Raw genomic sequence first — 23,350 nt, forward strand, 5'->3', positions numbered from 1 at the left:
AATTGGTATCTCTAAATTGCATGTATCTGCCTGGTGATGGACTGGAATCTTGTCCAGGGTGTTCCCTGTCTTGTCCCTAATGCTGCCATGAACCGGCTCCAGCACTCCCAGTAACCCTGACTAGGTTAAGCCTTTGAAGATGGGTCAATGTTTTTCCCTATACCTTTAGCAAATATTACTCTTGAGCTGTAATTTGTTGTGGCTTGTTATTCAGGAATAAAGTTTATTAAACCCAAGAATCACAGGGCCAAAATCTGCGAAGAACCTGTTGTTTTTTACAAGACACTGGGTTTGCAGGTACCAGAAATAAATTCTGATTAACAGAATAACTAACAATGGCAATCATAGCTTCATTCAGTTTTCCAGTCCTAATGGTTGTATTAAAGAGTGACCAAACAGGTGCTTCATAAAGCTTTACATAAAATACAACTTGTTTTAGGAAATGGCTCAAATGAACCTGGTTATTAATATGCTCTTTATTCTGAGTATTCTGTAAGGCAGAATGGAGGGTCTGTGCATACAGAAAAAAAAATCATCTGTTCATCATGCAATATGCCTTTTAAATACCTTTTAAAATTATATATATAGACAAAGAAGGGCAGCAAGTAAGTATCTCAAATAATTACAATTGTAATATTTTAACTTAAGATTTGTTTTGAAATGTTTTAATCCTGATACATGGCATGTATATACGCATACAAACCTATAACACAAATAAACTTTCATCCGCCATTTGTTTCACAACTGAAATGCAATAGCACACCTGTCTAGTGCTACCATTTCAATCATCAATTTGAGAAGCAAATCAACTTACACATGGTTCGTATTAAAAGCGGCGTTTCATGGCAAACCTGCGACAGTGTATTTCGGATGATCCTCTTTATAAGCATGAGATTAAACAGTCCTCATCAGTCAATGACGTACAATCGGAGAGCATCCCGGAAGTGAGAGCAGCCTGCATTGGTGCTTCACCAGTGCCAAAATGTCACTGCGGATCGCTAAAGCTGCTTTGGGACACTGATTTCACACATCATTAGCTGAGATAAAAAAAATACTGTTTAGTTTGCCATTTTTAGCAATTTTCAAGACAATCCACTTAAAAATAAATATGATATATATGTAAATATATATGTTTATTTCAAAAGCATTTATTCATTTCCGTTTGTAAGAAAGTTTTGCCTGAGTGAACCTTGAAGCAACTTCAGCGTAGGACCCACAAGGGTGATGTCCAGCCACTATGCTGAGGAGCGCAGAGAGATGCTCAGCGGGTCCTTGATGTTTGACAGGTCTCTGCGTGTCGAATGGTCAGAGCCTGTGTCACTCAGACACTGACTCCTGTGGTCCAGGGTCATGTTCCTGCTCCTGTTCTCTTCTCTTTGAGGAGATAGAGTCTGTGGACTGGTCGGTGTCCTTCTCTCCCAGTTTCTTGCTGTGCAAGGCTAAGGCCAAGTAAAGGAACTGGTATTGCTCAGTGGTCTGGATCATCCCACCCCTGATAATAACAGAAGACATTATTTACAGAGGCTGACTAGCAATGGGGATGACATCACAACAGAAAGCAGTACTGTGAAACGTACTGAAATAACAAAGCTACATTCAGCCACTTTCTTACTGTGAATCAAATTCATTTCATGGATGACTGCAATTAAATCGCATGCTGGATCAGGTGATGTTATCGTTAATGCCACACCTGTCGAGCCGCAGCCGGCAGACGGTCCCCAGCACGTCCACCTGTCCTTCCTGCTCCAGCTGCTCACAGCAGGCGCTGCAGGCGATGAAGCAGCCCGTGCGTCCGATGCCTGCCCTGACGAGGAGAGGGTGCACTTGCTCACAAGCACGCAAGCTGGCAGATGATGCACACACACACAAGTCTAAAGAAGACCCACAGAAGAAGACGTGGACGGACAATGACAATATACATTGACATCTGCCAATGGTACACACACTATCAGCTAACATGCTCACCCCTATAAGGGGTGCATGCTGCCACATAGACTAAATACATGTCAGTTGAAATGGATAATATGCACGCCTATTTACTGTAGAGTACACACATCTACATCTACATCAGCGGTTCTCAAACTATGGTATCTGTATCACTCATGGTACGTGGGAGCCCCTCTAGTGGTATGCGAAGGTAGTAGTGTATTTAAGCGTCAGTCACAATGGCTGCATGAAGCAACTATGCCATCAAGAGCTGTCGTCTCCCCTGATGGGGAGCTTGATATATTCTGAGGTGGGCATATGGTGTAAAGAGTTTAAGATCCACTAACCTACATTATTCATGTCTGGCAGAATGTGGGTCATATTGAAAGCTGATGAGGGTCGTGTGTAGGAGTGGAATCAGGGATAAAGCCTGGTCATACAAAGGGATTGAAATTGTGTTCGAGGAGACGTGGAGGTTGAACCTGCAATGGACGACAGTGGGGCCAGGACTGCACAGGGTCTTTCTGTAGGACTGGACATCCAGAACTAGTTGCAAGAGGGGGCCTGCAGGGGGGATCTGGTGGTCCGGCCAAGTGGAGTACCAGTAGTGCCTCACCTGTCTGCTCTCTGACCCCACCTGAGGAACCGTAATGACAGAAGCAATGGCTTAGAGTCATACACATCTGCTCTAGTCCAACTGACAGCAGCATTACATAAGCAGCTGTGCAGCTCTGCCCACTACAGACATATCTGTCAGATGTCTCAACAAATACATGTTGCCAAGTTCTCTGTTAATTTAGAGGAAGGGTGTATCCACCTTAGAGCATAAGCAGCTACCACAGGTGTAAATTGAGCTGTCCTCTAAAATGTCAAATACACTGAACTTCACTCCGTGACATTCAGTGCTTGCATGATGAAATGTGATATCCTCAAGATTCGCGTTGTTCTTATAGCGGGATCTTGGCCAGACAGTTAGTTCTAACCTGGACAGTCATCTCGCGAACTGTGTAGCCGTTGCCTGACACCACTGAGTTCACAACCACAGTGACCCGGCCATATACACCGGCCTGGTCCGGCCAGTACTGGACACATTTCTGGAACAAAAAGAGTGGGTTCATCCTGCAACATAAACCTTATGTTTTCCATTACTCTTAGGTTTCAGAATAATGGAAAAGGCAGAGGATTATTCTGGATTTCTCCATTAGACTTAGATTGTTATTTGACTCTGAGGCTCAACCAGGACCTTGAGTCCGATTCGTTTGGTTAAAAATTGATATCCTTAGCCACCAAGCTACCTCGTGTTTCATCAGCATGCTGTGAACATACACTCATATTATCTCTACAGTATCACACAGGGAAAGGAAATGACATATTTTATCTACACTTCGGAGATAACAAAAAAGACCTGGCTAATTTACAAACATTCAGCTGCTACGTTGTGTTTAACCATTGCAGAGACTTCCTGATTGGTGACGTAAAAGCTGTACGGTCAGTTTCTATTTCTGCTGGCAAATACACGCTGCTAAAGCCAGGATATTCTTGTCCCATTCCAGAAGACCTCCTCACCTCTGTCATCTCCTTGAGCTCTACAATCATGACGATTATCGCAGACTCCTCCTGCCAGACCATCTCCCAGAAGTCCTCCACTGTGTTAACCATGGGGGCCTGCGTGGCAATATAGCTTTTGGCAGATTGACCGTAGCCCTGGGTGAGAAGTACAGGGCAGTAGGTGGTATTAGACACATTGACCTTGGCTTCCTGTGGTCCCACATGCACAAACCAGCAGGAAACCAACTGCTTGCACGATTCCCACCAAAAAATTAAGAATAAAATGGTGGAGTGAGTGACCATTACATATATTCCATACTCCACAAATCACTCCTCCCATAAAATGGTACTTTAGAAACAACCACCTTTGGATTACAGGGACTAGGCAGGCTAGATATTTCTTCACCAGGTTTTAGAGAAACCCACCTAGCACTCAAAAAAATAACAATATGGACAGGTGAACGCTGTCAATGAAACATGGTTTATGTCATTTCTGTTGGTGTTTGACCCATAACACAGGAAACTAGAGGATATTGGTATTAACCCAGTCTATCTCAAATGTAGTTTTTCATCCCAGTCTAACCGAGGTGTAGGGAGTGTCTGAAACCAATTACTTACACAGTACGTACTGACCTTTGCTTGACCATTAATGTAGTATGTATTGTATGTAAGCATGAGAACAGTACAAATGCCCTTGAATATACTGTGGTTGCTATATTGCATACTACCTGACCCAGATATGCACCAATAACGTACATATAGTTAAAAATAGTTAAATAGTTAAAAATGATTAAAAACTATCAATGAAAAACACATTCACATCAGCTTATGAAATTGTGTATTTGCTATCTTGATGCAAATTACTGAGACTACTGTCTCATTGATACTGAGGATTCCAACATACTATTCACTATACTCAATGTCACATGGGACTACATAGCAAACAAGTATTCGATTTCAGCCCCATCTAACCAGGATGTAGATTAACGACACCCATCTAGTGGAGGTGTAGCTTATGACACCCATCTAACCCGGATGTAGTTTATGGCCCCTATCTAACCAGAATGTAGTTTATGACCCTCATTTAATAGGGATGTAGTTCATGACCCCCAACAAACCCGGATGTAGTTTATGACCCCCATCTACCCGGGATGTAGTTTACGACTCCATTTAATAGGGATGTAGTTTATGGCCTCCATCTAATCTGAATGTAGTTTATGGCCCCCATCTAACCCGGATGTAGTTTATGACCCCCATCTAACCTGGATGTAGTTTATGGCCCCCATTTAACTTGGATGTAGTTTATGATCCCCATCTAATCTGGATGTAGTTTATGGCCCCCATCTAATCTGGATGTAGTTTATGATCCCCATCTAATCTGGATGTAGTTTATGGCCCCCATCTAATCTGGATGTAGTTTATGATCCCCATCTAATCTGGATGTAGTTTATGGCCCCCATCTAATCTGGATGTAGTTTATGGCCCCCATCTAATCTGGATGTCGTTTATGGCCCCCATCTAACTTGGATGTAGTTTATGGCCCCCTTCACACCCGGATGTAGTTTATGGCCCCCATCTAATCTGGATGTAGTTTATGGCCCCCATCTAACTTGGATGTAGTTTATGGCCCCCATCTAACCCGGATGTAGTTTATGGCCCCCATCTAATCTGGATGTAGTTTATGGCCCCCATCTAACTTGGATGTAGTTTATGATCCCCATCTAATAGGGATGTAGTTTATGGTCCCCATCTAACCTGGATGTAGTTTATGGCCCCCTTCACACCCGGATGTAGTTTATGACCCCCATCTAACCTGGATGTAGTTTATGGCCCCCATCTAATGGGGATGTAGTTTATGGCCCCCATCTAACCTGGATGTAGTTTATGGCCCCCATCTAACCCGGATGTAGTTTATGACCCCCATCTAACCTGGATGTAGTTTATGACCCCCATCTATTGGGGATGTAGTTTATGGCCCCCATCTAACCCAGATGTAGTTTATGGCCCCCATCTAACCCAGATGTAGTTTATGGCCCCCATCTAACCCGGATGTAGTTTATGACCCCCATCTAACCCGGATGTAGTTTATGACCCCCATCTAACCTGGATGTAGTTTATGACCCCCATCTATTGGGGATGTAGTTTATGGCCCCCATCTAACCCAGATGTAGTTTATGGCCCCCATCTAACCCAGATGTAGTTTATGGCCCCAATCTAACCCGGCTGTAGTTTATGGCCCCCATCTAACCTGGATGTAGTTTATGACCCCCATCTATTGGGGATGTATTTTATGGCCCCCATCTAACCCAGATGTAGTTTATGACCCCCATCTAACCCGGATGTAGTTTATGGCCCCCATCTAACCCGGATGTAGTTTATGACCCCCATCTAACCTGGATGTAGTTTATGACCCCCATCTAACCTGGATGTAGTTTATGACCCCCATCTAACCTGGATGTAGTTTATGGCCCCCATCTAACCTGGATGTAGTTTATGACCCCCATCTAACCTGGATGTAGTTTATGACCCCCATCTATTGGGGATGTAGTTTATGACCCCCATCTAACCCGGATGTAGTTTATGGCCCCCATCTAACCCGGATGTAGTTTATGGCCCCCATCTAATCTGGATGTAGTTTATGGCCCCCATCTAATCTGGATGTAGTTTATGGCCCCCATATAACCCGGATGTAGTTTATGACCCCCATCTAACCTGGATGTAGTTTATGGCCCCCATCTAACCCGGATGTAGTTTATGACCCCCATCTAACCCGGATGTAGTTTATGACCCCCATCTAACCTGGATGTAGTTTATGACCCCCATCTAACCCGGATGTAGTTTATGACCCCCATCTAACCTGGATGTAGTTTATGGCCCCCATCTAACCCGGATGTAGTTTATGACCCCCATCTAACCTGGATGTAGTTTATGACCCCCATCTATTGGGGATGTATTTTATGGCCCCCATCTAACCCAGATGTAGTTTATGACCCCCATCTAACCCGGATGTAGTTTATGGCCCCCATCTAACCCGGATGTAGTTTATGACCCCCATCTAACCTGGATGTAGTTTATGACCCCCATCTAACCTGGATGTAGTTTATGACCCCCATCTAACCTGGATGTAGTTTATGGCCCCCATCTAACCTGGATGTAGTTTATGACCCCCATCTAACCTGGATGTAGTTTATGACCCCCATCTATTGGGGATGTAGTTTATGACCCCCATCTAACCCGGATGTAGTTTATGGCCCCCATCTAACCCGGATGTAGTTTATGGCCCCCATCTAATCTGGATGTAGTTTATGGCCCCCATCTAATCTGGATGTAGTTTATGGCCCCCATATAACCCAGATGTAGTTTATGACCCCCATCTAACCTGGATGTAGTTTATGACCCCCATCTAACCCGGATGTAGTTTATGACCCCCATCTAACCTGGATGTAGTTTATGACCCCCATCTAACCCGGATGTAGTTTATGACCCCCATCTAACCTGGATGTAGTTTATGGCCCCCATCTAACCCGGATGTAGTTTATGACCCCCATCTAACCTGGATGTAGTTTATGACCCCCATCTAACCCGGATGTAGTTTATGACCCCCATCTATTGGGGATGTAGTTTATGACCCCCATCTAACCCGGATGTAGTTTGTGACCCCCATCTAACCCGGAAGTAGTTTATGACCCCCATCTAACCTGGATGTAGTTTATGGCCCCCATCTAACCTGGATGTAGTTTATGACCCCCATCTATTGGGGATGTAGTTTATGACCCCCATCTAACCCGGATGTAGTTTATGGCCCCCATCTAACCCGGATGTAGTTTATGACCCCCATCTAACCTGGATGTAGTTTATGGCCCCCATCTAACCTGGATGTAGTTTATGACCCCCATCTAACCTGGATGCAGTTTGCGTTGATATAGCTGTTGTCCTCCTCTTCCGTGATGCTCCCCTTCAGCAGCACACGGGTCTCAGGATCTGATTACAAGAAAAGTGAAAATGTTCCATCAGTCATGCATCAGACTAATAACTGAGAAACACATTTTCTTCACTCACTTGGTAGTATGGTCTTGTATCGGTCCTTTAAGGCATGTCCTGGAACATTCAGCTCTGGTGCATTTACAAAGTTTGGGGGTATTTGCTATATAGAGAAGAAAAACAAAAAGAAATGAATTTGTTCTTGTCTATGTGCACTTGAGAGAATGACTTGCATATCATCAGCAATGCTATCTCCTATTGTCCAGATGATATTTCATAGTGGTGGTTACCTGGTACTCCAGGTCCAATATATGCGTTTGCCTGGAGACCTCTTGTAGCTGTGAAGCATCTAGGGGACGTTTACTGGTTCTGAGCAGCTGCAGGATGGTGTCGCGTGGAGTGGAGATAGTACACAGTGGCTCCACCATGCCCAAAGTACTCACATCCAGGACCAGTGACACATTGGAGCCCCGCCTGCAAACACAGTGTGGCTCAAATATCAACAGGCTGCAGGTGTCCACTGGATGGCATTGTGAAGACCAGCATGACTGATCTTATGTAAACCTTCTTCATCCGTACCTCTCCTGAAGGCGGGCCTGTTTACGACTGCCAACTGTAGGAAGAGGGTATTTCTGTGCAGTTGGGAAATTCATAGTCTGGTCCATGTCACTGGGGGGTACCGTATTGCTATTAGCATCATTGGGAGAGGTGGGATTCGTGGACGTTCCCATGTCACTCAGTACAGGGGAGTTGCCGGGCTGGTCCATTTCACAAGAAGAAGGGAAATCCCTACTTTGGTCCACACTCCTAGGATACAGGTGATCACTGGGCAGCTCCATCGCACTGAGAGATACCACATCCCTGGGCTGCTTCGTGTTACTAGAAGAGGGATGACACCTGAGCTTATCGACATCACAGTGAGAGGATTCCTTGGGTTTGTTTACATCATTGTGAGAAGGAGGCTGTTTGGGTGGGTCCATGTCATTGCAAAGAGGGGGCTCTTCAGTCTGGTCCATGTCACTGTTAGGGGGAACATGTGAAAAGTAAAGAAACTGAGAGAGAAAAGAAGCTCAGGTATACCACATGGCCTCTGACTGAAGGAGGTGAATATAGGAATGAGGTGGAAGATGAATAAATGATTTAAAAAGAAAGTGACCAATGGAAAAAACTTCCAAAGGGTGGACCGATTCAAATCCACAGTCATAATCTGATAATTAATAGCTGACCCTGATTTTGCCAGTTTTGCTATTTTCAATTTAATTTCAGCTGATAACAGTATAAAATAAATGATCTATTACATGACAAATTAAATCTATAGCTATTTGTCTGTCTTATAAACATTATGGACAAAGAAGGTAATTGCTGTCTTTTTCTCTGAACTTTCAACGCATGTAATCTTCCTTACTTAGATTCTTTACTTGATTACAATGATAATTGAGTGGGAAGGCTTGCATTTTTGTGGTGGGGGGTGTTGTTAGAGCCTACATTTGCCACAGCAGTTGTATGTGTATCTGAAACATTCTGTAGAGTGCAAGAGCTTAAATATTATGCATTGTTAAACAATTTGCTGCAGAGGGCCATTAAATCTAAAAGAGAAATCACTCTAGACTGCTACTTTAATTATGTTTCATTATTCGCATCGGCCCTGCTCTAATCACAATGAGCAGCATATGCATGACACAGTTTTAGCATCTTGTTATGGCTTTATCTGGAAAAAGCCCTAAAACACGAAGCCTTTGCAAACAGAAGTATTTTGCATATTCTGGACAAAATATACAAGAAAACCTGTATTTCAGTTATTAGAGAATGCTTTATCCTGCTTGAAATAACGGCAAGTTCATAAAAAACAAGGCCCACATTAACAGTCTCTAACATGGGTCTCATAAACCCATCCAAATCATTCCCATAAACATCCAAACATTTGATTTTTTTTTTTTTTATATGAACTGCACTTATACATGTCTGTGGAAGCCTGAATGCTTTAGGAACATACTTCAAAACCGCAAGGACTGTCCATTTTTCTACCAACAGGGAAATGATAATTCTATGTTAATTACTATATTAATAACATGAATAAGTGAATAAGTTGAAATGTATGATTCTAACTAGTCAGTAGTCCATTACATGTCAAAACTTATATTGACTATAAGGGGTACAAGGCTGAAGGAGACTGACTCAGAATATTCTTAAATTTTTTAGTAAAACAAAAAAAAGGTTAAGCTGACAGCTATCTCATCAGCTATTTGATCAACCTGTCTGCAAAGCAAATATTTAACATTATATGTCACAGAAACACAAATAGAATCATATACATATAAAGACTTGTTGGCCTGACAGGAACAAGGAATGACAGCTCACTGTCATTGCAATTACATTATTCTAGAATTCATGTATTTGTTTGCTTGTTTTTCTGTTTGTTTTGCCCTGTTTAACTTTTGACTGTTTCTGTTGCATGTGCTATCAAAGAGCTGCGCAAAAGCATGCAGACGGTATCAGCTACTCTTCCTCAAGTTCGTTCTCCTTTTTCCATCTGCCCACTCGTCTTGTGGTCACCACGATACACATGACATTATGTCAGAAACAGCTCTCATACTGATAAATAGTCAGGCTTGAAGGAAGATGCATATAGACCACATTGTTATCCAAGAATTAATCCACGAAGCAGACATATACACAATTTCTGTTCAGGATGAATGATAGCATTTAGGTCCTCAAGTGAACTAACTTCATTTTATGGAATGCAATTTCAGTTACAACACGCTGACTAATGGAAATTAAGTCATTATTTGCTAACTTAATTTGCTAATTAATTGACTATTTTTATTTTAGCCAATACTATTTTAGATTTTTCACACATGTTTTTTTCCAGCACTCAAAGCAAATCTTGTTTTTATCGGACCTTCATCTTGGGCATTGCCTTTTGTACTTTAATGTGCTCAACGGGGTACCACTAAAGACCTTTCTACTATACATCCTTACCCGGTTGCTGAATGTGTTTCGTGATGTTTAAGCAGGATCCTGCTATTCGACTACAGCAAGCATAAAGGCAAACTATTCAATCGCAGAAATGTTTTTCCCACCAGCACATAAACAATAACAGAAGGGAAGAGCAGCATATCCGTGTCATTTACTCCTCTGCAATGGGCGTGAAAAGAAATCCACCCTTGTGAAAGTATGTTTTGTTCTAAAATGATTTTAATGTTTAAGTAGCTGTATTAAGCAACGGCACAGTAGTGCGGTAGGCGGAGCTGCAATCGCACCCCTCCAGAATCCTCAAACCTTAAATCTGGCCCAGGATCCATGCATGTTTGTGGAGCTTCCAAGGTCCGGCCCACGTCCCCCTGGGTTTCCGTTAAAAATGACCAGGTTGAACGCTAACGACAAACGTGACTAGCTGACTGTTCGTGATTAGCTCAAGTTCCTTGTGGCATGAAGTGTTAGTCAGAGGGTGCAGGCAAAGAAGTGATTAAATGTGTTGAATCAGTACAGGAGCAGACACACCTAGTTTACTGCGTGTGAAACAATGTTTTTATCTGTGCTTATGTTTAACGGTTGAAACGATGACTCCATTCTTCTAGAAAAGCACAGCAGAGGAGCTAGTTAGTGTGAATAATATTAAATAGCTGCTCTGCAGTTTCTTTAACTCATCTAATAAGTTACTGTGGTGTGCAGCCCATAGCGTGCTACAGACTCCCTGCTCAGTGCACCAAGCACGGCTCAGGGTGCCATTCAGCAGCTGGCTCAGCATGAGGCGTATGTGGTTAATGTAAGGTGTGCACCTATAGACCAGGTGCTGTCGGCCTCTGGCTCTTGCTGTGGGCTGTCAGCTCCGTCAGTAGTAAGTATGAAGCCCTTCAGCTAACATCACGTCTGTCAGATATATTCAATGAAGCATAAGTCTGCCTTGAATGAAGCCCAAACAACAATACAAACATTTGGCTCTAAGTAAATGGTAGTTTCAATGCTCGATGAAGTCTGTCACACATTGTAAGCAAATGCGTGTTCAATAGAGCCAGTTGTTAAAATTACTTAAGTATATAGATTAACACTGTTCAAGCTTATGTGATAGAAATAATTCATTGAACCCAAGCAGGAAATTATGGAAAAAGGAGCTGCAGGCCGTGTTTAAAAAAGACACAATAATACAATAAAGTAGAACTATAAAAATTACTTTACCCATAAGTTATATAAGTTTCTGAAGACAACACCTAAATACTAAAGAAGTATATATAACAATCCATCTTCCACGTCCAGGTTCTCCTGAACAAGCCTGCAACATAGTAGCAGTAATAATAATAATAATAATAATAATAATAGCAGTAGTAGTAGTAGTAGTAGTAGTAGTAGTAGTATCACCTGTTACAGTGACATTTGCATGCCTTCACTGTTTCATAGGTTTCCTCCAACAGTTCAATGAAATTAATGTGGCTAATTGGTGTCTCTGAATTACCCCAAAAATATGACTCTGTATGTGTGTGTGTGTGTGTATGTGTGTGAGTGTGTGTCTGTCTGTCAAAAATATAAGTATTTTGATATATATGATATTTGATATATCATATATATATATATTAGGTTGTCGGCTCGGAAAGGCGGTGTCAAGGTAAGGCCAAGTATTTGTGTTTCCAGTTTTTATTTAGTACAGAAAAGTATATATATATATATATATATATATATATATATACACTTTTCTGTCCTAAATAAAAACTGATATAATACTTTCTGTCCTAAATAAAAACTGATATATTTTTCTGTCCTAAATAAAAACTTGTTAACACAAATACTTGGCCTTACCTTGACACCGCCTTTCCGAGCCGACAACCTGATGCATCACACACACATACTGTGATAGACCGCTTATCACGCCGTGAACCCACCAGCTATCCATCCAGAGATCAGAAGTCCACCCAGGCTCGCTTAAGCTGCCGTCCCATAAAACCTGCTATAAGCTTAAGTTACCTCGGCGCCAACCGTTCAGCTCAGGAATGCTTTCAGCAGCATGTAACTGTGAAGTGCCTTCATGGTTTCAGAATAACGCAACATTTCGTTTCTCAATTTATATAAATACTCGGTAAATGAAAGTAAAGCAGCTGGTGAGTAGCATAACTCCCGGCAACAGCAGTACAGTCTGAGCGGCGGTATCACGCACGCCACCCGCTTCCCAGAACTGAATCCATACCTACAGTATGATCCGGGCTTGAGTTGTGCGAGTCCGGACCCAGAAGAAAGCGCGCACTGCAGGGTGAGCCGGAGCGGGACGGGATGACAGGAATGCGGACTCTCGTAGTTAAAAGAGCGAGAGCGAAGGCGAGCAGGAACCAACACGCATCGAATACTTTTATTTTTGACGCGCCGCGTCTGCGAGGCAAGGAAGTGAGTGTGCTGTTGCCTGCCTGCTCTGCGCACATGTCTAAACGTGAGTGCGACTCATGCCTGGAGATCTTCTCCGCGGAAGTGCGAGAGGCCGGAGAGGCGGCGGCACAGCGGGTGATGCCTGTCCCAGAGCCGCCTTCTTCTCACGTTTGTCAGAGCACAACCGACTGTCCCACCTGAGTGATCAGAAATAATGTTAATGCTGCTTTCGACCATGTTGTGAAAACTCAAAATAGTTTATGTGCCAGGATAAATTACATTGCACATAGTTATTTTATCCCAATCAGTCACACAGACACATTAATAATTAGACACCATGCAGAATATTTAGTTAGTTTTATATTGGTTATTGAGTGAAAGTTTTTTATAATAAATGTTTTATATATATATTTTTGAATGGACCATTTCTTAGTGAGCCCACTAATTTCTGTAAAAACCTTAGCAGTGGACTAAAAAAAATGTACCATAACTCAACCCTTGAGTGTGTCTGATGTGTGTTTTTCTGCCTGTGGATAGATGTGTTGAGCATAATTCTTCTGCTTATCTGTGAGTTACAGGAAGATCCTGCTGTGGGCTATATGCTGTCCAGAGAAAAGCAGAGCTGTTTAGAAAAGAGAAAGATTTATACATTAATATATTTAATCATGCACATACAGATGTGGACACACACACATACACTTACAGTTAACTCATATCTGACTGTTTCCATTCCATTAGCCCACACACACTCTCACTGGACTGTCATTTAAAATTAACAAGATAAACTGATTTCCAAGACCTTTAAAGTATGTGTTTTGTGAATCAGGTTCCTGCTCTTACTCCTGTTTCTGCTTCTTTTCTTATTTCCACTCTTGTTCCTGCTTGTCGTTATTCATTTTATTTTTTTGGCTCCTGTCCTCTTTTTGTGCTCCCACTCCTGTTTCTGCTCCTCTTCTTTTTTGCTCCCACTCCTTTTTCTGCTCCTGTTTTTGTGCTCCCAGTCCTGTTTCTGCTCCTCTTTTCTCCCACTCCTGTTTCTGCTCCTGTTTTTTTTTACCCCACTCTTGTTTCTGCTCATATTCTTTTTTTTTTTGTTTTTGCTCACGTTCCTTTTCCTGCTCCTCACCTTACCTCATGTCCAGTCCAGTGTCATGTCCTGCTCCTGTTCGTGTTAAAAGTCCTTGTTCTGCAGTTTCCATGACAACAACACTCAAAGAGACAGGCCGTAGTCCAAGACAGCTGTATGGGGTCATTATGTATGAGGGGGCAAGCAGCCGTAGGTCAAAAACCACCTTCTCAGTTTACATTTGAATAATTTTATTTTGTGAGCTGCAAGAGAAAAATGTTAACTATTTTCCCTGACATGTTTGATACCTTTGGGGTTTTATTATAATGAGTGCAGTTTAACTATGAAAGTTTAATGTGATGCTAAATGGCCAAACCCAATGCCACAAATCAGTATATAATTTGTCATCTTCTGTTAAAATTGATCACCAGACTGTGAAGGAATGCAGCCCAGTTACTGCATTTCTGTAGGATTACAATGCAGTAGTTTTGCCATACACTGAGCTTTGTGCAGAGCAGGAAGGCGGGGGGGGGGGGGGTCACTAATCAAATGCTGGCAGCGTCACCTTCAGTGTCTCATAGAATCTGAAGGGACACAGAAATGGCAAAGTTTAGTTGAGATATTAACATGACAGAGATGCACGCCCCCGGTCCGAGTCAGCTGGGCTTCCGGCCGTTACTACGTGGGAGGCATCTCCCTGGCAACAGGCCCAAAGCTGGAAGTGGGGGCTTGAGCAAACCACTTCCTGTTGTGGTGACACAGAACTTCCTGTTATCAACAGACTTTGAGAAACTTCAATGAGGCCAATATATTAATTTTGCTTTTAAGAATGAAAGAACCCACCCCTAACAAGATCACTAAATGAAGGGGTATTGGTATGCACACCTTTCACAGATATATATATATATACATATAGCACTTCCTGCGAGCCGTGCAAAGGTCATTGTTCACATATGTGCTTCTCTTTTCACACTGGACCATATCTCATGAAGGGAAACATGTCCTTTTCCCGCTCAATTCACCTCCACCCTTAACAACAGTCATGACATTAATACATTAATACAGCACTAATACAGCATCTGCTTCTATGATTCTGTCAAAGGTGACATGCACCAGGCTACCCCCCCCCACCGCCCCAGCTGACCCCCTCTTTAGCAGCAGCTCACATCAGCAACCACAACTGAGCCGTCAAGTTGCCTCCTGCAACCAAGTGTATTACTGGGCGTTTCAGGGATAGGCGGCCTATAGTATCCACCATGAGAGCACCACAGCCGGTCTGGGCTTTGCTGTCTGCATTTGGCTGTGATTCGTTCAAGCTAGGGATGGGCATACGTTACAGGAAGACATTTAGGCAAGCATCATTTTTTAATTATTCAGGAAACCAGAGGTTGCTGAAAAAAAGAGAAATCCAGTGGAAAAAACATACACTACCTCTTCTGTTTTCATTGACTGTTGCACCATCTCTACCAAAAGAACTTTGTCTTTGCTAACTGAAACTACAACAATTCCAATTATAAATCAGTACAAAATGACTTGGCAGTTTCATACCGTAACAAGCATAGTTCATGCAATTAATTTCTTATAATGAAACAAATGCAAACATTCAATAGATAACATCAAGGTCAGGTCTATAAGATTCTAACGGGTCTGGATGCCGTTCAGCCAAATGACTATTTCAATATTAGTCTAAATACTAGAACTCGTGGCCATAAGTGGAAATTAGCGGGAGAACATTTTAAAACAAATTTGAGGAAGCACTTCTTTACACAGCGTGTAGTCAGAGTATGGAATAGTCTTCCTGCTATTGTAGTGGAAGCTAAAACCATGGGTTCCTTTAAATCAGAGCTAGATAAGATTTTAACAACTCTGAGCTATTAGCTAAGTTCTCCCCAAACGAGCTTGATGGGCCGAATGGCCTCCTCTCGTTTGTAAATTTCTTATGTTCTTATGTTCTTAAGAATAACCACCAAATGAATGCAACAGCATCATTTTTAAAACTGATTGCTAGATGCACATTTTAGCATTCTTTAAACTTCATAGATACTAGTTGAAACATCAGTAGTGAACTTGCCTGCCTAAAGAATCTGGCCCAGAATATTCATGGACATTAGCAACTGACCCCAAATTTTACACCATTTCACCTCCGACGAAACATTGCACATATGACAACAGTCCTTTAACTAATCTTAAATGTGCTAACAATATATATTGTGGCGAGTTAACTGGTCGCAGTGTTAGGTATAGAGTAAGGATGCAAAGGGTACGTTTAGCATAAATCTGTCAATCTTCAGTGATTCTCTAGTTACGGTACTTGTATGGGGGGTGTTGGACATTGCACAGCTCAGGGAATATAAATGGAGTTGCACACACATCCAGTATATAAGAAAACATCTATTATATGTGGGGTCATGGTCTTGGGCCAGAATTCTTAATTATTTGAAGACCTGAACAGTCTTGCTTTGGTCTTTGCATACTTTTTACCCTTTTGCAAATATTAATCCTACACCTTTACCAGTGAGCGACACCATCTGACAGAATGAGAAATACAATCCATAGCTTTTGAAAGAAATCATGCAGGATCTCATCAACAAAGTCAGGAGATGGATCCTACCAATCTACAGCCTAACACACTATACTACAACCTAACTAGGGTATGTCAGTGGTTTGCATTTAGAATTTAAGGTTTTAAAGTAAACCAAATGTTTGGTTTGACTGAGTTCTGAGATGGCATCTCCTGGTTGGTTCAATAGTCTGTAGATCTATACACACTTCCCAAGGACACTGGATTAAGTTAAATCATTTCAGTATGAAATGGGTGGCTATTCTGCTCGCTTAAGGTGCGAAAGAGTTAAACCATCATTTCAAAGATGCCAATTTAGCAATAACAGCATATCAGTTATCACAACCACAACTAAACAGTTCTTCTGAAGGATATCTGGTAATCTTAGCAAACATTTAAATCCACAGTGACTCACTACACTGCAAGAAACACATGTTTTTATTTGTTAGTCTAGTTAACATGACATTTTATTACATAAAATCCAGTTAAGTGAAATGCCCACGATGCCAAAAAGGTTTACTGCAGTAATATATACACTTATTTACATATATTACATTTACATTTATTTAATTTATCAGTCGCTTTTGTCCAAAGTGATATACAAGTGAGGCAAATAGCACCTTACAAACAAACATGCTGCCTAGAAGTCAACTAGGCCTTAGTGCAGCTAGGATGAGCATCCGGTGAATGGCCAGGTACAAGTGTAAGCAGTATTGAGGCAAGAGCCGCACAACATCTTCAAAACAAAGCAAGAAACTAATGCGACTACTCTTTAATCAACAAAATTTGTAATATTCGGGGAACTTGGAGTGGTGTCAGGCTAGAGGAGCAGTTTGGTCTTGAGGCATTTCTTGAAGATGGAGAGAGAATCTAAGGACTGGATGTGGTTCAGCAGCTAATTCCTCCATCAGGAAACCAAACATGAGAAACATCTGGAGTGAGACTTCTTGCATGATGAGGGATCTCCAAGTGCTGTTGGTTTGCTAACCTAAGAGGCAAGATGGGACACAGTTTAACTATATGGAGATGGGCGCCTGTCCATTAATGGCTCTGAAAGTCAGAACCGAGGCCTTGAACTTGATGTAAGCAACTATATTACGTCCATGAAGAGAGACGAGGCGTGGGGTGACATGGCCGTATTGAGGCTCACTGAATACCGGACATACTGCGCGTGCATTCTGAATCATTTGCAGCTTCTGTTGCAGAAGGAGAAAAAAAAAAACAATATGCAAAAGTAAGTCAATGATACTTGACAGTGTGGTGTAGAAATGTAGGATTAAAATCCATAAGCTTTAAACACTTTGTTTAACCTTACTGCACTGGATGAAGGTATCTGTAAATAATTGGTAGAGTATTAGTATCATCTCTTCACTAAAAACACCGTATCAGTCTTTTAATCCGAGGTAGGCTGTCAACAGGCTAAGTCATTAATCGCAAATCCCACAAAGAAACAAGGGCGGAGCAAGGCGCATTCTCACCTGTGCGCGTGGACAGCGGGCATACGGTGTGCTGCTCGGAGACACGCGGCTGTACAGCTGTCGCCATCTGCCGGCCATCGGGCACTCCACGTCCTCAAAACTATTACTGTGCGACTCCCCGCCACGCATATCGCATGTACACGCAATTGAAAATACCAGACAAACTTTTAAAAACAATATGGGACACGGGTAAAACTACTAAACTGAATATTTGTATATTAACTGCAAAATGTATAAAACAGCGCCCTTTGAGTACATAATTTAAAATGCTTGCTTCCATCCTGACCTATCTAATACGACATGCTGGTCCCATACTGCATAATCAGATGAACATGAATAAGGGGCAGAAAATGACTGTGGTTTTTATGCAAATTATGTTTTCTATGTCTAAGTGCTGATGCTTGCAAACGCCACTAAATATTACTTAGTAGGTTATATTTTAATATTTAAGGAAGTAGTATTTCTTCTTATACTAAACGGTTTGGCCTGCTCAGACTTAGTTGAAATTTAACCACCAGCAGGTGGCATGAATGTAATAGCGTCTTCGGATAAATGGGGAGAATCACATGCGTCCCTGCTCCTCGGGGGAAGGGGGGCGGTCACCCGTGCCGTGACCAAGCGGATGAAAAAGAAGCGCAGTTTTCCGTGCGGCGGTGTCTATTGAATAGGGGCGTCGGGCGCAGAGAGAAGGGTATCCTGAACCGCTCATGTTTTCTTCCATCGTAGTTGCTCTTTAAATCAGCAGATGCCCTTGTTCTGTATTAAAGTATAACTGTTTAAAACATCGTTTGGGTTGAACAGTCTATTGTTCAGAGGTTTAACAACTTTTACTAAACCAGCGCAAGATGACCTCCTATATTCTTCTGCTGATTTTGGCAGTAGGTGGTTTTTTGGAGGCTAGAAATGTGCTTCCCCGAGATGTGCAACAACCTGCTTTGGAAACTGCGCTGGACAAGGCTGCAGGTGTCCTGCCAACTGGAGAAGAGGGTGTTAGTCGTAGGCTTCATTTAATCCGAAACCAAGGTCTGGAGCAAAGCGATCCCTCGGCTTTAAGATCGGATACTGACCACAAGAGAGTCCCACGGGGCGCAAGAGATGGGGGCGGCAAAAAGCGGGACCAGCAGCCCTCTTTCAGCGTCAGGTATCCCCGACCGTATGATCCTAACGATTATTTCACGACCCCGAGATCTGTGCATCTATCCAACGCCACGATGCACCTCGGAGGCGACAGCGGGATTACTAGGAACTCGCCCTGGGAGGAAAGTGCAGGGAACAGCTCCGTGCAGAAAGGCACAACTCGCATCCACAACCCCTTGTATCCGGTGACCGACAGCTCGTACAGCGCCTATGCGGTGATGCTCCTGTCCCTCGTCGTCTTCGCCGTGGGCATCGTGGGCAACCTGGCCGTGATGTGCATCGTGTGGCACAACTACTACATGAAAAGCGCGTGGAACTGCATTCTTGCAAGTGTGGCCTTCTGGGACTTTATGGTGCTTTTCTTCTGCTTGCCCGTCGTCATTTTTAACGAATTGACGAAGAAACGGCTGCTGGGAGACTTTTCATGTAGGATCGTTCCGTACATGGAGGTGAGTTTTACTTCTGGTGCTCTACTAATATATACACACATTGATTTTATTGATGCCAAGGAGAATTTCTGAATGCTCATAGATACATATAGAATTATATTTTTGTACATAACAGTTTATTTATTATGGCTTCTGTTATTTGACTTTGACAAGCAGAATATATATCTATTTAAATCTGTTTTCGAGCTGTATGTGTTTGTCCTGTTTGTCTTGTTTGTACTAGTCCATCTGCATAATCATACTGAATAATCACTCTCTGAGTGACATCTCTTAGAGGGAGCCAGACTGAACTCTGAAAGGGTCTTTATGCTGTTATTGTCTGGCTGTGGCTCTATTGTCCTTAGCTGGTATGAGCTGCTTATCCTAGTGTTTGGAAGGATGTGATGAGCAGGACATGATGACTTTGACTCGCTGGTGACAGCCACTGCGTTTGTCGAAGCGCTGCTATCAGCGTGGGTTTGAAGAGTCTTTCTGCGTCCCTCAGGTGACCTCTCTGGGCGTGACCACCTTCAGCCTGTGTGCCCTGGGCATCGACCGCTTCCACGCAGCCACGAGCACACAGCCGAAGGTGCGGCAGGTGGAGCAGTGCCAGTCTATCTTGGCCAAGTTGGCCGTGGTGTGGGTAGGGTCTATGGTCTTGGCCCTGCCTGAGCTGCTGTTGTGGCAGATAAGCCGGGACGTGTCGTCGGTGACCGGCGATCTGGTGGACTCTTGTTCCATGAAGCCATCGCTGAGTCTCCCCGAGTCCATCTACTCTCTGGTGCTCACCTACCATGACGCCCGCATGTGGTGGTACTTTGGCTGTTACTTCTGCTTGCCCGTGCTCTTCACCGTTGCCTGCCAGCTGGTGACCCGGCGCATCGCCGGCAGTGCCAGCCGCAAGCTGGACGAGCTCCCGCCCAGCGCCACGTCCTCCGGGCCACAGAAGCAGCAGCTCCACAGCCAGAGGGAACGGCAGCTCAACTGCACCGTCATGGCGCTGGCGGTCGTCTACGGCATCTGCACGCTGCCCGAGAACGTATGCAACCTGGCTGTGGCTTACTCCACGACGCAGGTGTCGGCCTCCACCCAAGCCCTTCTCAGCCTCATCAACCAGTTCTTCCTGTTCTTCCGCTCCTCGGTGACACCCGTACTCTTGCTGTGCCTGTGCCGCTCCCTGGGCCAGGCCTTCATGGACTGCTGCTGCTGCTGCTGCGAGGACTGCCTGCCAGACGGCACCCCCACCCCCAGCTCCTCCGGCCCCAGCAGCCCCGCTGGGGATTCCAAGCTCAAGGTCGAAGTAGCCCCCTCCATCTTCTACGACAAGGCCAAGGACAGCTCCTCCATCCTGGCCATTGGGACAACTTGCTGAAGCAGCCCTCCTTGAACCTTCCCATTTACTCTGACCCACAATGCCCCCCGCCAGCCCCCAGGCCAGAGCCCAGACAGACAGGAAATATCAGTGTATCAGAATGCCTAAAGGCTCATGCAGAATATGGGAAGCCTCCTTCCTGCCCTCTAATTCATAATGTAATTATGTTATATAATTAATAATGCAGTGCTAAAGCAGCCTCCTCTTAACATAGCTGTTAAATGACAATGACCACTAACACTGTATCATAACAATCAGCATGGAAAATGCTTTTGATCACTCTTTGATCCCTGACTGTCCTGCTAGCTGTGCAGCTCCCAGCCCAAACATGGGCTGAATGTGCATTGAATGTGCAGCATACATTAGTGTTTCAGGTCTATACAAGATCCCAGGATGGACTGACTACTACAACGGGTGCACCATTTACTGTGTGTTGGCTGTGTGTTTCAGTTTGTGACAAGGTGCTAGCCCCTTTTAAAGTCCTGTATATAGTGTCCCCTAACGCCTGACCCATCTGTGGAATCAGGTGGAGTCTGAAGGTCTCGTCACCAGCTACCAACCACAGTGCTTAAAGAATATAAATGCATTTATATGCTATTGCTGGGACTTCTTGGCCAAAATAATAGGGCCAGGTGACATGGGACACTGTGTGCCACACTTCCAGTCCTTTGATGGGGGGCGTGCTGTATAACCTGATGTTGCTGCACTGAAATTGCCTTTAACAGTCCACCGAATGTGCGAGTTCGAAGCCGTCCCTTTAGCGAAACGCTCTGTCATTAGGGGCATGTGTTAGAGTAACCGAAAATAGGTCCTAACAGGTCCAAATGCAGAAACATTGTTAAGAAAGACACAAAATGAAGACGGTTGGTGACTTTTGTAAAGTCCCGCTACAGAACAAAAAAATCTGAAAATTGTGTATATACTTTACAGATTTAACATGCTGTAGACATATGGTAGAGGTATGTCCTGAAAGTATACAAGCTGTGTTGTGACGTAAAACACAGCCACTGTAATTACAGTTTTACTTTATTACCCTTCATTTTTCAAATAAACTATTTAGAATAGTAAATGCTTATGAAGTCTTGTTTCCTTGTGGACATATCGATGTGTATAATGGAGTTTAGGTTCTACTCTTGCAGGACTCATTCAATAAAGAGGTCTTGGAGAACAGCGTCATTTACATTCAACTCAGAGACTACGGACTGAACGAATTCTGTGGGGTTGTTATGTCCGGTTGGTTCATGGAGACAGAGCATGCCCTGGTCTAGGATCAGTGCTTACACCAATCATGGCCCCATAATGAGGGAGAGATGTTTTATAAGGATGCCATTGTTCCCCTATCCCCAGTTGGAATCCCTTTCTGAATATCAATGCCATGTGACAGCCACAGTTGCCCAGCTACAGTCCCAGAATCCAAGTTTAATTCAGAACGGCCAAGTGAGAGCTTAACAACCGACACTTTCTTCCTGACTTGTCTCCATGACGACTAGACTTTTGTTCTTCAGACTTGGACGCACCTGTTGTGTTTAAGGTCTGAAGAGCAAACATGTGGAGAGAGAGAAAAAAAAGCCGAACAAATAGAGCCGGAGTGCTGAAAGGGATAGCGCGCTCCCCCCACACTCCCTCAGACGTGGTCTCCTGCACTACAGTGTCAGACACCTCCCCCCAGCTGAGCCGGGGGCTGTAGCAGGGAAGGCACATCCACAAAAACAGAATTGCGAGATCCAGGGATGACTTGAGTCATGACATGCACACTTTGTGCCACGTACGCCGCTACCTCACTGCTGAAACACTTACGGTCTGCTAGTTGTACTCTATAGCTGTAGCTAGTTGTACCATTTAAGGTACATAAATGGCCTATGAGGAACATTCTTGTACCATTGGGGTTACAATAATGTTGTTTGTACCTTAGGGATGTTCCTCATTGTGCACTTCTGCACCTTAAATTAGACTAAAAGGTACATTTACCTACAGCTAGGGTACAGTTGGCAGACCCTTGAGGGTACAGCCCCGGTGACAAGCAAAGGTACAAATTAATACTCTTATTTTCTGACAGTGTGCTCGGGTGACTTTGGAGAGGTTTTGAAATGGCTAAGCTGACATGCTTTGACTGGTATAATATCATAGTTTTACACCAACATGAAGATAATTTAAACATCTTTTTCTTTGACTGCCTACGACTTTTGCACAGTACTGTAGACTAAAACCAGTCAAGAGGTACAAAAGCAACCCTCACATTAATCCCAGTATTAAACTGCATTATTTCTTAAATAATTTACTAATCACAATAAGCATGGTTACAGGAAAAGGTGACATGGTAGCTATCCTCACAGGGTTCAAATCCAAGCTCCACTCTCTGTGTGGAGTCTGCAGAGTCTCCCCATCCTGCAGGTTCCCTCCTGCAATCCAAAGACATGAGCTTAGGTTACCCAGCATCTCTATTTGCCTGTAGTGGACGGCTGAGAATGCGCGTGTATGTGACCTGTGATGGACTGGTATCTTACC

General features: G+C 43.4%; 2 protein-coding genes across 8 annotated transcripts; one reads left to right on the forward strand and one right to left on the reverse strand.

Moving 5' to 3' along the window:
• Window positions 1–461: 461 nt before the first annotated feature.
• LOC111844750 (tyrosine-protein phosphatase non-receptor type 7-like) lies at window positions 462–12,916 on the reverse strand. 7 transcript variants are annotated; one of them, XM_023813513.2, is made up of 10 exons: window positions 12,636–12,916; window positions 8,035–8,334; window positions 7,746–7,929; window positions 7,534–7,618; window positions 7,376–7,455; window positions 3,493–3,630; window positions 2,910–3,020; window positions 2,409–2,563; window positions 1,691–1,804; window positions 462–1,492 (listed from the first exon to the last, which is right to left on the reverse strand). In XM_023813513.2, the coding sequence occupies exons 2-10, from the start codon at window positions 8,292–8,294 to the stop codon at window positions 1,318–1,320; spliced, it is 1,302 nt and encodes a 433-aa protein (XP_023669281.1). In that variant the 5' UTR covers window positions 8,295–8,334; window positions 12,636–12,916; the 3' UTR covers window positions 462–1,317. The 7 variants fall into 7 exon arrangements, 6 of the variants coding, with proteins under 6 accessions (XP_023669281.1, XP_023669278.1, XP_023669280.1 ...); XM_023813510.2 differs by having other exon boundaries at window positions 8,035–8,475; XM_023813512.2 differs by having other exon boundaries at window positions 12,632–12,916.
• A 5,531-nt stretch (window positions 12,917–18,447) lies between these two features.
• LOC111844691 (G-protein coupled receptor 37-like 1) lies at window positions 18,448–21,914 on the forward strand. The gene is made up of 2 exons (XM_023813386.2): window positions 18,448–19,494; window positions 19,979–21,914. The coding sequence occupies exons 1-2, from the start codon at window positions 18,754–18,756 to the stop codon at window positions 20,843–20,845; spliced, it is 1,608 nt and encodes a 535-aa protein (XP_023669154.1). The 5' UTR covers window positions 18,448–18,753; the 3' UTR covers window positions 20,846–21,914.
• The last annotated feature ends 1,436 nt before the right edge of the window (window positions 21,915–23,350 follow it).

The sequence above is a fragment of the Paramormyrops kingsleyae genome, chromosome 6 (assembly GCF_048594095.1).
Source record: "Paramormyrops kingsleyae isolate MSU_618 chromosome 6, PKINGS_0.4, whole genome shotgun sequence".
Lineage (NCBI taxonomy): Eukaryota > Metazoa > Chordata > Actinopteri > Osteoglossiformes > Mormyridae > Paramormyrops > Paramormyrops kingsleyae.